Below are 13,931 nucleotides of genomic sequence, written 5' to 3' on the forward strand. Positions count from 1 at the left end.
GCAGACATGAGAAAGGAAAGCCCAACAGTCAAGTTGTCTTGAACAACACGTCTTAGTCTCTCGTAGCAGCACAAGTGTCATATGGAATTACATATCCAAAAGCTCTGCACATGGAGCAAAGCATGTTTAGCTGTAGTGTCAGACATTAACTATAAATAAAGGAAAGCCTCTCTTTATGATTTATAGATTGAATGAGACCATCATTCACTAAAGCATAGGGGTACCTGAAACTGCTTTGATTATAAAAAGACTAAACTTTCTGCAGTAAAATTACTACTGTAAGTTATGAGTTAACTGCAATAGTTTCAGAATATATAAATCCATTTTATTGGGAATATTAGGTTGAGAAAATTAAGTATTAACTGGATTCTGAAGCAAACATAACATGGTCCCAGAGCCCCCCAATCTTTTTGTTCAAGCCTTTTACAATTAAATATCCTTCAGAAGTCACCAAACAGAGCATGGGGCATTCTAAAAGCACTTGCAACTGGTGCATTTTTCCCCAACACCAGTTCATAAAGCTTAATTTTTCTATGAAGTGGAGTTTATTACAACATAAAGGAACAGTATTTAAACAGTTACTTTAATGGAATATTTTACAAATCAATTCATAGAGAGAAAAGCAAACACAATGATGTTTTAAAGTTATTACCAAGAAGCTACATTGTTTAAGCTGTTAGTGAGTAAGGGTAGGACTGTAAACTAGCAATCAAGTATTGGAACTTGCAGTTCAGAATGAGATGGTAAGAATACCAGACAAGCCAAAGCATGTTTAAGATTTTTTGTACTCAATTCTTTCTACTTTCACATCATCTCCAATTAGTTGATAGACATACGTAACTACCGTGGAAGCTTGGATATCCATCAGCACAAATGAAGGAATGATGTTGCTGGAAAGAAAGGGAAAAATTCATATTAGTTGTGAGTATATAATCACCTCAGCAGTGTTTCACTGCTACTATCAAACCTTCCTCTCCCCAACATTTAGAATGTCAACATTAATCTTCATAATGAGTTTTGTAGTTATACCCACAGATCATTCCCATACTTCACTTACTTCTCTAAGGCATGATAGGCTCCTGTAGCTGATCCCGGATTGATATAGAACTTGTTTTCATGTTCAAATGCCTCAAATTTGTGTGTATGTCCTGAAATTAGGATGTCCACATCAAATTGCCTTTGTAACAGTGCGAGGCTGGCCATGTCACCCCAGGGAATAACCTGATGGCCATGAATCAGCCCAATTTTGAACTGTCCAACAGTTACGACTTTCTGTTCAGGATAATTCAGGTTCTAAAAAAGAAACCAACCACAGATTAGATGTACAGATTTACGCTTTAAAAACAATTCTACGCAACACAAAGGAGAGATGGGGGAAAGCTTCTTAAGAGTCGTATCACAGAATCCCAGACTGGTTTGGGTTGGAAGGGACCTTAATGCTCACCCAGTTTCAACCCCTTGCCACGGGCAGGGACACCTTCTACTAGACCAGACTGCTTCAGGCCCCAGCTTCTCTGGGCAGCCTGTGCCAGTGCTTATGAAAATAGTCAACGTAACTGGCCCTACTGCTACAAAGCTGCTTTTATGAACACTGGAGAATGTGGCAGGATGCAAGAAACTTCAAAGGCGTGACAGCAGCAAGTCCTGTTACACCACCCAACCTCATTCTGCCCACTTTTACTTGAATTACAAATAACCCTCAATGTAGATGCACAAAGCCAATGTTACTATCAAGAGAGGACACTACCTCATCAAAATCCCCTCTGACAACATGAACGTCCCCAGCCAGAGTCTTGAGGTAGTCATAAGTGTCCTTGGTGCAGAGGTTTCCCGTGCAGAGGATGTGTTGGATCTTCCCTGGAACCAGCAGCTTTTTGAACTTGGCTGGGAGGCTGTTGCATCGATGTGGAATGTGAAGATCTCCCAGCACTAACACCAACTTAGGTGTCACAACAGGAAAGAAAGGTTGTTACAAGATGCTTATTAAGACAAGAACCACAAGCAGATAGAAAGCTTTGCAATGTGCTCTTCGGTTTTCTAACTTGGCATTTTGATGGCTACTAAAGTAAGTCTGAAATTGTGATGGAATATTCTTATATAGAGGGAAAACAGGGCCCTTACTACCACAGGACATTACCCAGAGGGGCCTTACCAAAACAACAGCCTACAGCATCTCCATTTATTTTGTTGCTGAAAGCCACTGCAAGGTGTAACAACAGAAACGTTACTACTTGATGTATTTTACATAAATTTAGGAACTACTATAAGCTATCCCTAGCACATGTTCTCAAGCACAGACCTGGCTAAACTGCAGCCAATTGCCCTTAAAACTCATACCCAATTTCTTTCTAATTTGTTTTCTTATCCAAATTAAAAAATAAGAAGGCAAATAAAAAGCACTGAAAGTTTGCACCGTGTGTTAATAGCTGACCAGAACACAAAGCTTGTTCAGAGCCCTTATTGAGGAACCACTGAACAACAGAGTAACAGATTAAAGAACAATAAACAAAATAAACCAGGGCACTGCAGACAAGATAAGGCAGACTATTACACATCCTGCACACAGTGCTGCTGTTATCGGTTCTAGATACTCATAGTTGCAGTACAACAGCTGCAAGAATACAAATTTAATGGGGCTTCAAAATTAAGGATTCAGCTGAAGTAGGACCATAGTTTAACAGAACAGGCTTTAAATGTGCAAATAAAGAATTAATGCAAGCAACGGCAATAAATTAATTATGCAAAAAGGGCATGGAAAGCTCTATAAAGCATGGGATGTGACACCACTATGCTGCAAAAACACTGGATCTACAGAGTCATCCCTGTTAACTTGATGAATAGCTCCATAATAAAAAGTTTATCTTCCAACTGTAACACTTTGTTAGTAACAGTACCTAAAATGACAGCCATCAAATGCACTTGTAAAAGACGCAGCACCATATATATATATAAGCAGTAGTAACTATGCTAATAAATTATCTTTTTTAATATTTATTTTTGATATTTTTAGGCCATGCAGCTGTCTTCATGCTTACAGGCATCAAAAAAAGGCAAAACTTGGGTGGGTTTTGGTTTTATTGGGGCATTTCCGTGCCATCATCAAAACCACGCATCTTCAGTGAACAGATGGATTAAAGTACTGGCAAAGAAATACAAGAGGTTTTGAATCCATGAGCTGCCAATTTAAAACTAACCCAGGAGAGGGGGGAAAAAGAAGTTTTTGATGTTTTTTCAAGAGTTGCCAGTGAAAAATACCCCTCCTCGCATCAGTCTAGAGCTGGTATAGTTGAATGCAAGTAGAAAATGTGTAATAAGTGATTTTGATTATTAAAGTAGCAATAGATTCTCTTACTAATGCTTAAGCAACTTGGACATGCAATGCCAGTTATGTATTTAATGTTTAATAGAATTACCCTGCCACTCAAATCGCACAACCCCACTGAAGTCAGCAGCGCGTGTGCATTTAACGAAGGCCATTTCCTTTGCTGACAAAGTGGGTGACCCCATATTCTCCCCCAAGTCACATCTGAGCACCCGTTAATTACAGAAAAGCTTGGCAAGCTATAGTAACAAAACCTAATTAAAAGTACTGAAGTGTGTTTAATAGTCACAGCAGCATGAAATAGTGGCAAAGAACATTATGCCATCTGGCTTTTGCTAGGCATTTAGATGCAATCCTGAGCATGGTTTGAACAGCAGCCCCTAATTCACGTGTCCCATCTGACATCCGTATCATCTAGTAACATTGACAAGCCCTTACCACCAGTGTTAGCAACGGCCAAGAGGAGTAAACTTACTCTGTGCCCAGCCTTATTGGAATGGAGAAGTTGATTGCAGACAGGGGGGGGAAATGAAAAACAGGGTGAACCATGATCAATGTTAAAACAAAAGAAAGCAACAGAAAAGAAAATACAGCCGAATGAACAGGCAAATAATAATTAATGAATTGTTGATGTTATGAAAGAAGCGTTAAAAAAAATAACTAAATTAAATTAAATTAAAACTCAGCTCCTGCGCGCAGCCCCCGGCCGCCACAGCCCCTCCGCACGGCCCCTCCTCAGCGCTCCCCGCCCGCCCTCCATCTACCTCAGCTGGGCACGGGGGGGCATTTCGGGGCGGACACCGACAGAAAGCATTCCCCGACCGCGCGTTCCCCACATCCCGCGCCCACCGCGCCCCGGAGGAAGCGAGCCCGGGGCCCTCCGGTGCCACGGGGCGAGGAAGACCCCGGAGCCGGAGCCCGGCGCGGCCCCGCCGCTCACCATCCTGCCCGGCGCCGCGCTCCTCACAGCGCCCGCTGCGCCTGCTCCCGGAAGCCAGGCCGGCGCCAAGCACCCGCTACGGCGCCTCCGAAGGGCCAAACACAGGCCAAAACGCGTTTCTCCGCAGCCGCCTTCCGGCTACATCCGGGTCTCTGAAGAACGCCCCGCAGCGGGGCGTTTCCCGCCCTTTCCGCAGGCGTCGTGTGAGGGAAGGGGCGGCCATGAAGTGTGTCATCGGCGGGGCGCACCTCAGAGGTACCGGGAGGCGGCGAGCTCCGACCTGACGGGTTTATGTGGGAGAAACGGGTGCCCCAGAGCGGGCTTCAAGGTGTTTGTGCCGTAAAGGGAAGGCAAACAGTACCGTTTTCCACCCTGCCATTGGTTTTCATTGAAAGGCATAAAATATGTGTGCTGTTTCCTCTTCAGTTAGTCTGGAGAAGGTGCAGTGTGACTTCGGGGCTTCACGTTGTGTTGTTTTCTTTTCCTGACAGTGTTCGGAAGAGCGATTCACGCCATAGCGCGTATTAGCGATGAGTTTTGGTTTGACCCCTTAGAGAAAGGTGTAAGTGGATTTGATTTATTGTGATTTAAAAGCCTCTCTTGGAAGCACGATATTTACCGTGTTGGATAATGTGGTTTCCTGCAGGTACCCTCCCATCTGAGCCCCTCCACTTTCAATATGGACGAACGCCATATTATCTGTAATTGTAATTATGCAGATTGCATCATGGAAGAGCCATTCCCACTCTGCTCCTACTGTTCCATTCTTTGTTACCTGAGCTTGTCCAGGACATCTGGATTAATACCACGGGTCAAAAGGTTTCTGTGCTGTACCCCATCAGAAGCTGCCTCTAAACGACATGTTTTGTACCAGGATGACTCAACAGGAAGGGTGCATCCATTAATGTGCCTCTGATTAATCAAACACCATTTCCAGCAATATCAGGGTTTTCTCTAGGGGTTTCTTAGTTAAAAGTGATCTTGACTTGCTGGGAGGGTGAGGAGTGGAGATAATTCCCTTTTATACCTTTATAAACTCTTTATATAAGAGTTTACTCTTTAAACTCTTTATATAAGAGGTTTTGGGCTGCTGCTGGTGTCTTTGCTCATTTGTATGTGTTCTGTGGATAGGTGTAGAGCAAGACTGTTCTAGAATAAACTCCAGCCCTTCAAATGCTTCAAACTGAGCTCCAGGTGTTCTGGTAACTCACCAAAGTTCAGGGCCAGTTAAATGTCCATACATTGGATTCCCCTGCCTGTATTATACCAGTAATGATACAGGTGATAAGTTTGAACTATGACTCCGTCCATAATGCATCTGTATTTGAGTACTGAGGTTTAAAAGCTCTATGGTTCCTGTATGGTACTGAAACACAGTACCTTTATAAACTCTTTTATACCTTTTTATATAAACGGTATGTATACATTTTATACCTTTATAAACTCTTTATATAAGTTTTTAAACTCTTTATATAAGAGTTTTTGGGGTGCTACTGGTGTCTTTGCTCATTTGTATGTGTTCTGTGGATAGGTGTAGAGGAAGATTGTTCTAGAATAAACTCCAGCCCTTCAGATGCTTCAGACTGAGCTCCAGGTGTTCTGGTAACTCACCAAAGGTCAGGGCCACTTGAATGTCCAGACACTGGATTCCTCTGCCTGTATTATACCAGTAATGATACAGGTGATAAGTTTGAACTATGACTCTATCCATAATGCATCTGTATTTGAGTACTGAGGTTTAAAAGCTCTGTGATTCCTGTATGGTACTGAAACACAGAGATTTTTTGTTAAAGTTTCAACATAAAGAGTTTTGAGTTAATAAATATTAATAAATTATTTTACTTCCATTTTCAGCTTGCCTTGAGATCAGTGAATTCTTCAAGGTCAGCGTATGCATACGTGTTCTTCTCATCTATGTTTTTTCAACACTACTGCTGGGCAGCTGTGCCTCAGCCACATCAGAAGGAAAAGCAGTTATCCCCCCCATGTAAATTGATAATCAAGGTACATTTGAATGGAATTTTTAATGCACAGCTTTGTAAGCAGCAAATTAGCCCAATTTCCAAATGAAATTATAGAGGGAGGCTCTTAGAGGTATGTGGATGGCTCTTAAACACTTCTGAGCAGCTCTGCAAAAGGGTGTTAGTATATAATTATGTTTGGAAGTTGTACCTCCTCAGCTGTGCCCTGCAGTTCCCAAAGTCTGAGCCAGCTTAATCTCAGGATACAGGAATACCACATTTCTGCCTCTCAGTGGTTCTCCTTCACAACCAGTATGAGCCAGGAGAGCTTTGACCAGTTCTTTAGCAAACAGCTCTATTGGCCATGTATTGAAATAGTGGGCGAGGATGGCAAGGATTAGTATCTGCTTATAAAGCAGTTTGGGGAAGCTATAAAAGCAGGAACTTGATATAAATCATACAAAAGTAGGGGAAATATTGCTCAGTGAATAACCTCTGTGCTAATTTGTTTGTTTGTTTTCTTTACAGTCAGTTCTTCCTGTATTTAGATGTGTAAATATGCTGGAAAGGAATGTAGAGAAATGCAGCATTTATACAAGTATTAATGATCATCACGTAACTTTTCAGCTCCTCTGCAAACATGGTAGGTTACACATCTTCATAGGAGCAGCAGCAGTTTAAAACAGCAGGGCCGCACAATATTGAGTGTAATTAGGAGCTGAATGTTCTTGATAGAACATTATGCCAAACACTTCCAGCCTCTTCACATCATTATTTATACTTATCATTTGCATTATCTTATTAAAATGAAGTTAAAATAGGCTTTATCAGACAAACAGTCTTCAGCTCAGTAGTTAATGCATGCTGTATATTAATTGCCAGCCAACTGCCTACAACATTTAGAATGAGGCTGAAGTAAACTCTTAAAAACACATTATTGAAAGGGAGGGAAATCCTGATTTGGTATAGGATTTACTGGGTCTTTCCCCTTCTAACACAGTTATTTATTACAGTAACAGGTCTGACATCCTCAGTCCAGCAGAACACCAGGTGTACTTTGTAAAATTCATAAAGAACCATCATCTATCAACACAGCTTGCTGATGTGATAGCTTGTGATACCACTGTGTGATAGGCAGTGGTTTATATCATTAAAAATCCAGCTCGTGTTACTAATAATGAGAGAATACATTGAATTAGGGAAGGATCATTAAGCTCTCTTAGCTCATGCTTATCTAGAAATACAGAGATCTGATTCTATCACCATTTATATTGTACCAGTTAAACATTGAAGCCTTTCCCCACTCCCTGCATTTGTTGCACTTGTTGCTTTTCACTTACATCTTGTGAATTCTTAAAAAAACATCAGATCCTTGCAGGGCATAACTAATAGGATGAAGGAAGTCTCCTATAGCAGGTTAATGCAGTTTTGTGTTTATTAGTGAGTTTTTTCCACACAGCTAGAGTAAGTGTAGTTACTTTCACTGTTGAGATAATCCTAGAAGGACAGTTAATAGTGAATAAACCAGCTAAAATGACAGACCAGCAGTGATTTTGTTTATACCCTTTATACTCAGGTGTTGTAAAAACATACAACCTGACGTTTCAAGAATGTGATCCGCTGCAGGCTGTTTTTGCAAAGCACATGTGTCCCAATGTGCTTAAACTCCACTCCAGGTAATGAATACAAAAATGTTCTCTTCCTAGAACGCAGAATCTTACAGGAGACGATACTGGTGCCATAGTCAGTGGCAGAATCAAAGTCTGATTGGGGCGCAGTCAAAAATGGCAGATTCCTAAATCCTCTATCTTAGTGCTTGATTTTTCACATTGCAGCTTAAGAAATGGAGCTCATTCTGCCATTAATCCCACTCAGTCTAACCTTGAGAAGCATATAATGTCTGCTTTGAATTCATACCTTTAAGCTACTTCCGCCTGTGACAACTAAAGCAGATCTGGAATGTTATAGGTAAAGAATCCAGTGGTAAAAGTACAATCTCTTCAGTCAATAAGGCAAAGTTCTTGTCACTGCAGGCAAAGGCAAAGAACAGTTCAACTGTACTTTCCCTGACAGCATTTCTGTCACTGTCAGTGCTTCTGACAGTGTTTTTTTGTCACAAGAATCAGCCATTAAAGGTGTGTAAAGATCTCTAGATATAGATACTATGTATTGTGTTTATAAAAAGATTATGTAATTATAAAAAACTAAGCTTTTGAATAAAGAGTATAGGATACTGAAGGTTGCTCAAAATTGTGATACATACATATGGGAAGGTATCAGATACGTATATATGTAAGACTGCACTGGCAGCATACACAGACATCAAACGAACCTGCTTTTGTAATGGCTGGCTGTATTTTTAGATGTCTTCTGTACCTATTGCCACATAAATCAAAAAGATGCACACACAGTAGGGGGTGCACATTTCAAAGGCACTTTTGCAAACAGTACTGCCCAGGAACTATTCTAGTTTCTCATGTGAGTAACAAATGCTGGCTGGGAATCTGCGGCAGGTATTTCAACACTGACTGACATTTTACAGGCTGCTGGCTGATATCATGGTTCACTTCCCCACCAGTCAAGAAGAAGTAACTTTATCAGTTACGCCAATGAAAGTTTGTTTCAGGAGTTACACTGAGGAGGACACTGGTAAGAAAATTCAAAATATGAAACAGTATTGGGACTTTAAAACAGGTAACTAAAAGAATAATAACCAGAGAGTGCGTTTTATGGCTGAATGAGATTGATAAGAGAGAGAACATACACATGGAGATTCTAAGTCCTACTTCTGCACTTTGGTTTTAATATATTTGAGGAAAGTACATTTTTTCACACCATTTCCTGGTATCAGTGGCAGGTATCAGACTGAGAAGCCAATTGAAATAAATTATGTCACTCGCCATAGGCTTGAGCAGAGTAATTACTGTGCTGCAGGAGCAGAAGCATGGCAGCAGACAGGAAAAAGGAGATCATTTTATGTTTTGAAAAAGAACTATTTAAATCTGAATACCACAATGACAGAATTGATTTCATTACAGAGTGTATTTTAGTAGAAGGGCAATACAGTGTGTTAGCTGGCCTAACAGTGCAGTGCTGCATGCTGCCATTCTCAGTTCTCCAGCTGAGATGAAAACAATCTAAATTCATGGGGTGTGACTCAAGCTAATTTTAAAGATGTAATTGTGTTTCTGAAGTACAGGTTCTTGTATATCATATAATAAAGGGATGCTTCTCATACTTGCTTATGACCAAAGCAGAGGATAATGACCTAGAAAAAGATGACTGCCTAGAGCAGAGGTGGGGACTGCGCTGGGAACAGGCTAAAGCAGTGGAGAGCAAGAAGGATTAAATGGTGGAAGATGACTGGAGTTGAAATGGAGAAGAAATTATTGAAAATAAAAGATACTAAAGAGATACAGTTTGAATGACAAACTTGGTTAGTTTAGAAACATACAAGAGTATTGTAAGAAAAGGTAAAAAAAGAGTAGGTAAAAATGTAATGAGATACCAAAACCCCAAACAATCAAGGAGAAAAAGGAGGCATTACAAATATTGTTGCTGTTGTGTAGCATGTAATGCAATATACTGCCTGCAGCATGTGTTCTGTATGAAATAAACCATGTCCTTTGAACGCATCATCTGGTGCTAGCTTGGGTTTTTCCACATCCAGGTTTAATTTTCACACACACACATCACACCTCCTGCCCAGACTTGTCATCTGCACGTGGTAGGCTCTGCCTTGCAGAAGCTGCTGAATGTGTTACAGTTCTTCCCTCTTACTTTCTTTCCATGTACCTAATTAACAACTAGGGGCTGACCTAATGATAAGAAGCAACAATTGGCACCTGAAACCGAGCAGCCTGTTTCCTGTTGCCACTTAGTAACAGGAAAAGATTATAATTTAAAACAAAGAACCTAAATCTACCTTCATTGTCCTCTGATGATTGTCAGCAATTGTGATTAACCTGTTAAAGTCATGTGGCATTTTGATCTTCCCATCTCTACAGCAGTAAGCAGCTGGTAATATTATTTGTGATGAATGCCTGTAGACAAAGCAGATTTGTGAGAGCAGCAGCAGGTATTGGGTTAGATCACACTGGAACATCAAACAGTTTGTGTTAAAAGCCATTTAAATCTACATAATATAAGTAAACTGAAGATTTTAATTATGAAATAAATTGAGATGAGCTAAACATTTATTACTGTTAGTCACTAAAAATACAATTAACTTGTTCGAACAATGCTGATGTAACAACCTCAGGGTTATAATCAGAGTTTGTTGGGGTATAACTTGCCTCCTTTCTTGTTACTTCAAACAGATTTCTCAAAGACAATGCTTACTGAAATACAACTGAATCCAGATGAATTTGACTACTTCCAGGTTGGGGTCGATTCTGAAGTGACCTTTTGCCTTAAAGAACTGAGGGTAAAGTAAGAACTTGTTTTGGAAGTAGAACTTTTCCCATTAATTTGCTTGACTTGACCAGGACAATGCAGGATGGCCCTGGACGGGCTCCATCAGGCCTCCTGACCAGCAGCACTATTGCATCAGCTGATCAAATAGCTTTAAAACCAGGATCTTCCAGACACTGGGGAGTCCCTCACAGTAGCCTTTGAAAGGCTGCAGAACAGTTTTACCACTGTGACTGACCTGGAGAAGCATCGTGGCCACAGAAGTTCTCCATGTAGAAGCTTCTTTGACAAAGCCCCAGGCAGGGATGGCAGCAAATGTGCTCTAGAAGCAGTTGACTTTTACCTTTCCTGGCCAGTAAACAACATCTGGGATAAACTTAGATTCTAATGTTAAGCTTCTGGTTTTAATGGTGCTTAACCATGACCCCTTTCTTCCAGGGACTCCTGGCGTTTTCAGAAGCCACCAGTGTTCCTGTCTCCATCCATTTTGACATCTCTGGAAAGTACGTTTGGGAACACACCTGACAAACTGCAGCAGTTACACCTCTGCACTCAGGTTTTGTTACTCAGTATTTAACTGGAACAATAAGCCAGAAAAAGCTCTATTTCTAATCTGTGATACAGGGTTAAATAGCTTGTTATTATGCAGAAAGCACTTAACATAGGCACAGCATTACTAAGCTGCCTGTGCTGACTAATGAGCACCTATATAGAAGTCACCTGCATGCTTCAGGCTCTCAGACTAATCACAGAATCAGACTGGTTTGTGTTGGAAGGGACCTTAAAGCTCATCCAGTTCCAACCCCCTGCCACTACACCAGGTTGCTCCAAGCCCCATCCAACCTCATTAAAATATACACTGGTGTATTCTACACTGGGAAGATTCATTATACTAGAAAAGGAAACACTCAAACTGAGAACTTGCCTCTACTTCCATAGACCAAGATTCACGCAGCTGTTACTGCTGTATTTGCTAACCGTGTGGGTAGGAAAATGTCCACATCAAGGCAGAAGTACGCTAACACAGGCAATGGTTTTATTTAGTAGTCTAAAGAAACACTAAGTTTTCTGTTTGAAATACAAATTTTACTGTTGTATATTTAAAACTATCATTTGACTAAGTACTATATAGTATTGTATAACATTTGATCATTGGTGCATTTAAATCTGCCTCAGGAAGCCATCTCATATCCTTCAGCAGCAAATACATCACATTTTCAGCTTTTCAGAGGCACATTTTAATCCTTATGTGTAGAATTGCATGAACTGTTTTCTCCCACAACACATGTAATTGCACACACTGGTTTACATCTCTGAATATGTGTTCAGACCAGTTGCTTTCAGCATTGAAGATCTGGTGCTGGAAGCCAGCTTTATTTTGGCCACCTTGTCTGACGTTGACAAGAAGACTTCCCAGCATCAACCACCCAGCTTTACACCACGGCAGGAAAGGTAACGGTGGGCTTCAGGGGTGGGAGAGGGAGGATGGAAAATTGAAGTTTTAAGTGTTCCAGCCAAGCCGGAGTTAAGATGAAAAGGAACTGGCTCATTCTTGCAGGGTACTGGAGTCTCTGTTCATAGAACAGTGAACTAGACAGGTTCAGGAACACCTTAGCAGCATGTACAGCAATAAAACAGTACAAGAGAGCACGCTCTGTACTGGCTTCTGCTTGCTTTTATCTCCACAGGGTTGTTGCAGTAGGAGGGGAAGGGAAGGTACTTGTTGAGAATCCATTCTAAAGCCATAATGATTTCACTATCACAAAATAGACATTCCAGTGGAAACATAAAAGCCGGTTACTGACCTGACCTACTCTCTCCAATCCAGCCCGGAGACACGTACAGGGAAAGCTGAAAAAGCCTCCATGGATAAAGACAGCAGCACGCAGGCAAACGCTTCCAAAAAGCCACAGAGGAGTGGAAACACCTCGAGCACGGAGTCAGCGAAACCTGGGAGTCCTTTGGTAAAACAGAGAAAAGTCATTCCTGGAGCCACAGGGGGAGATGCAACAGGGGTAGGAGGAACAACCACAGCCCATGCGGCGCTGGCAGGAGCCGCAGCAGAAGCTCACTATGACAAGGTGAGGAGACAGCCAGTTGTATTTAGGGTGGAACACCTCAGCTGGTGTTCAGGTACACTTAGCCTGGGGGTTACTACGTGTTTGTATTCAGTTCTGCCTGTGGCCTTCCAATGGAAGCAGCTCCCACAGCAGCAGAGCTGACAAAAACCACCACCACCACCACCACCACGTTTAATACTGGGAATACCCACAGGTGACAGGTCTGGTTTACATGGAACCACTGTAGACTAATAAAGATCTTGAAGTAGAAAAAAGCTTCAGAAATAATTAACCCCAAATTCACAGTTTCTGACTTCTGTAATTACTGTATTTTCAGTTTCATTCCTTGTTTTTTGGAGCAGTTTCCTGTAAGGAGAAGGATGCCATCAGTCACACCTTCCATAGCCTAGCGACAGCTAGCGACACTGAAGAGGATTTTGGCAACGTGCAGAGCTCCCCAATCCTCTAGTGCCATGAAGCATCCGAACCTAAAGATACTGGGGGTTGCCTTGAAAGATACAAGGTGGGGTAACGGTGGAGCTGTTCCTGGTTTTACAAAGTTTAGCTGCTGTTCTGCAAGTTAGAGCTTGGTGGAAGCTGTGTTCTAAGCTGGTGCAGCGAACAGCACTTCATGAATACCTGTTCAGAGTCTGGGAAGTGGAAATCCCACTCACATGGTGCCTAGTTTTTTGCAAGACAAGGAACTCAACTCAGCACCAGCTAATTTGCTCAGTCCGGGTTAAGAGTTCACTCTGTTCACATTAACCACCAGCACAGGTCATCCTGAGCTGTTACCTGCTGTCCCAGTGCAAATTCAGGTCACAACTGCCCGGTCTGGGGTTCGTTATGTGTTGTGCAAGAACAGCTTTGGCTGTTCAGCACCCCAGCGCATTCCCACTGGAGAACTCTGCCACTTGAGGGCAGTTGAGCTGCTGTTGTAAAGTTGAGTGCTGGAAAAATGAACCCGTCCACCCGCTCCAGTGCAGCCGAACACACTAGTGCTGGGGAGCAACCAGTCCTTTTACAGGACTGGTGTAGAACTGGCATTTCACTGAGTAACCAACGTCAGAGGAATGCATTTGAACAAATAAAGGTGATGTTCAAGAGGTTTCTGTGTTTTGGACTCCCATTATTCTTTTCCCACCCCCTGCCTCTTCCACCACAGCTCAGTGGCGGTGTTCCCAAAGTCACACTGGGATAAAATACCGGATTTCCCAATCTTTAATTAACCAAAA

The 13,931-nt window shown here is 41.8% G+C and overlaps 2 protein-coding genes across 8 annotated transcripts; one reads left to right on the plus strand and one right to left on the minus strand.

The window, feature by feature from the left end:
- Positions 1-303: 303 nt before the first annotated feature.
- VPS29 (VPS29 retromer complex component) lies at positions 304-4,401 on the minus strand. Of its 2 annotated transcripts, XM_065692641.1 has the most exons (5): positions 4,263-4,401; positions 3,798-3,809; positions 1,748-1,939; positions 1,058-1,293; positions 304-890 (listed from the first exon to the last, which is right to left on the minus strand). In XM_065692641.1, exons 1-5 carry the CDS (start codon positions 4,263-4,265, stop codon positions 773-775), a joined length of 561 nt encoding a protein of 186 aa, XP_065548713.1. In that variant the 5' UTR covers positions 4,266-4,401; the 3' UTR covers positions 304-772. The 2 variants fall into 2 exon arrangements, with proteins under 2 accessions (XP_065548713.1, XP_065548714.1); XM_065692642.1 differs by lacking the exon at positions 3,798-3,809 and having other exon boundaries at positions 4,263-4,400.
- Positions 4,108-13,804, plus strand: RAD9B (RAD9 checkpoint clamp component B). Of its 6 annotated transcripts, none has more exons than XM_065692625.1 (12): positions 4,110-4,517; positions 4,754-4,824; positions 4,909-5,154; positions 6,117-6,266; positions 6,752-6,866; positions 7,800-7,899; positions 8,766-8,872; positions 10,543-10,649; positions 11,075-11,139; positions 11,966-12,088; positions 12,465-12,717; positions 13,034-13,804. In XM_065692625.1, exons 1-12 carry the CDS (start codon positions 4,484-4,486, stop codon positions 13,163-13,165), a joined length of 1,503 nt encoding a protein of 500 aa, XP_065548697.1. In that variant the 5' UTR covers positions 4,110-4,483; the 3' UTR covers positions 13,166-13,804. The 6 variants fall into 6 exon arrangements, with proteins under 6 accessions (XP_065548696.1, XP_065548697.1, XP_065548698.1 ...); XM_065692626.1 differs by having other exon boundaries at positions 13,059-13,804; XM_065692624.1 differs by lacking the exon at positions 13,034-13,804 and having other exon boundaries at positions 4,108-4,517; positions 12,465-13,013.
- The last annotated feature ends 127 nt before the right edge of the window (positions 13,805-13,931 follow it).

Source organism: Lathamus discolor, chromosome 12 (assembly GCF_037157495.1).
Source record: "Lathamus discolor isolate bLatDis1 chromosome 12, bLatDis1.hap1, whole genome shotgun sequence".
In the NCBI taxonomy this organism is placed as follows: domain Eukaryota; kingdom Metazoa; phylum Chordata; class Aves; order Psittaciformes; family Psittacidae; genus Lathamus; species Lathamus discolor.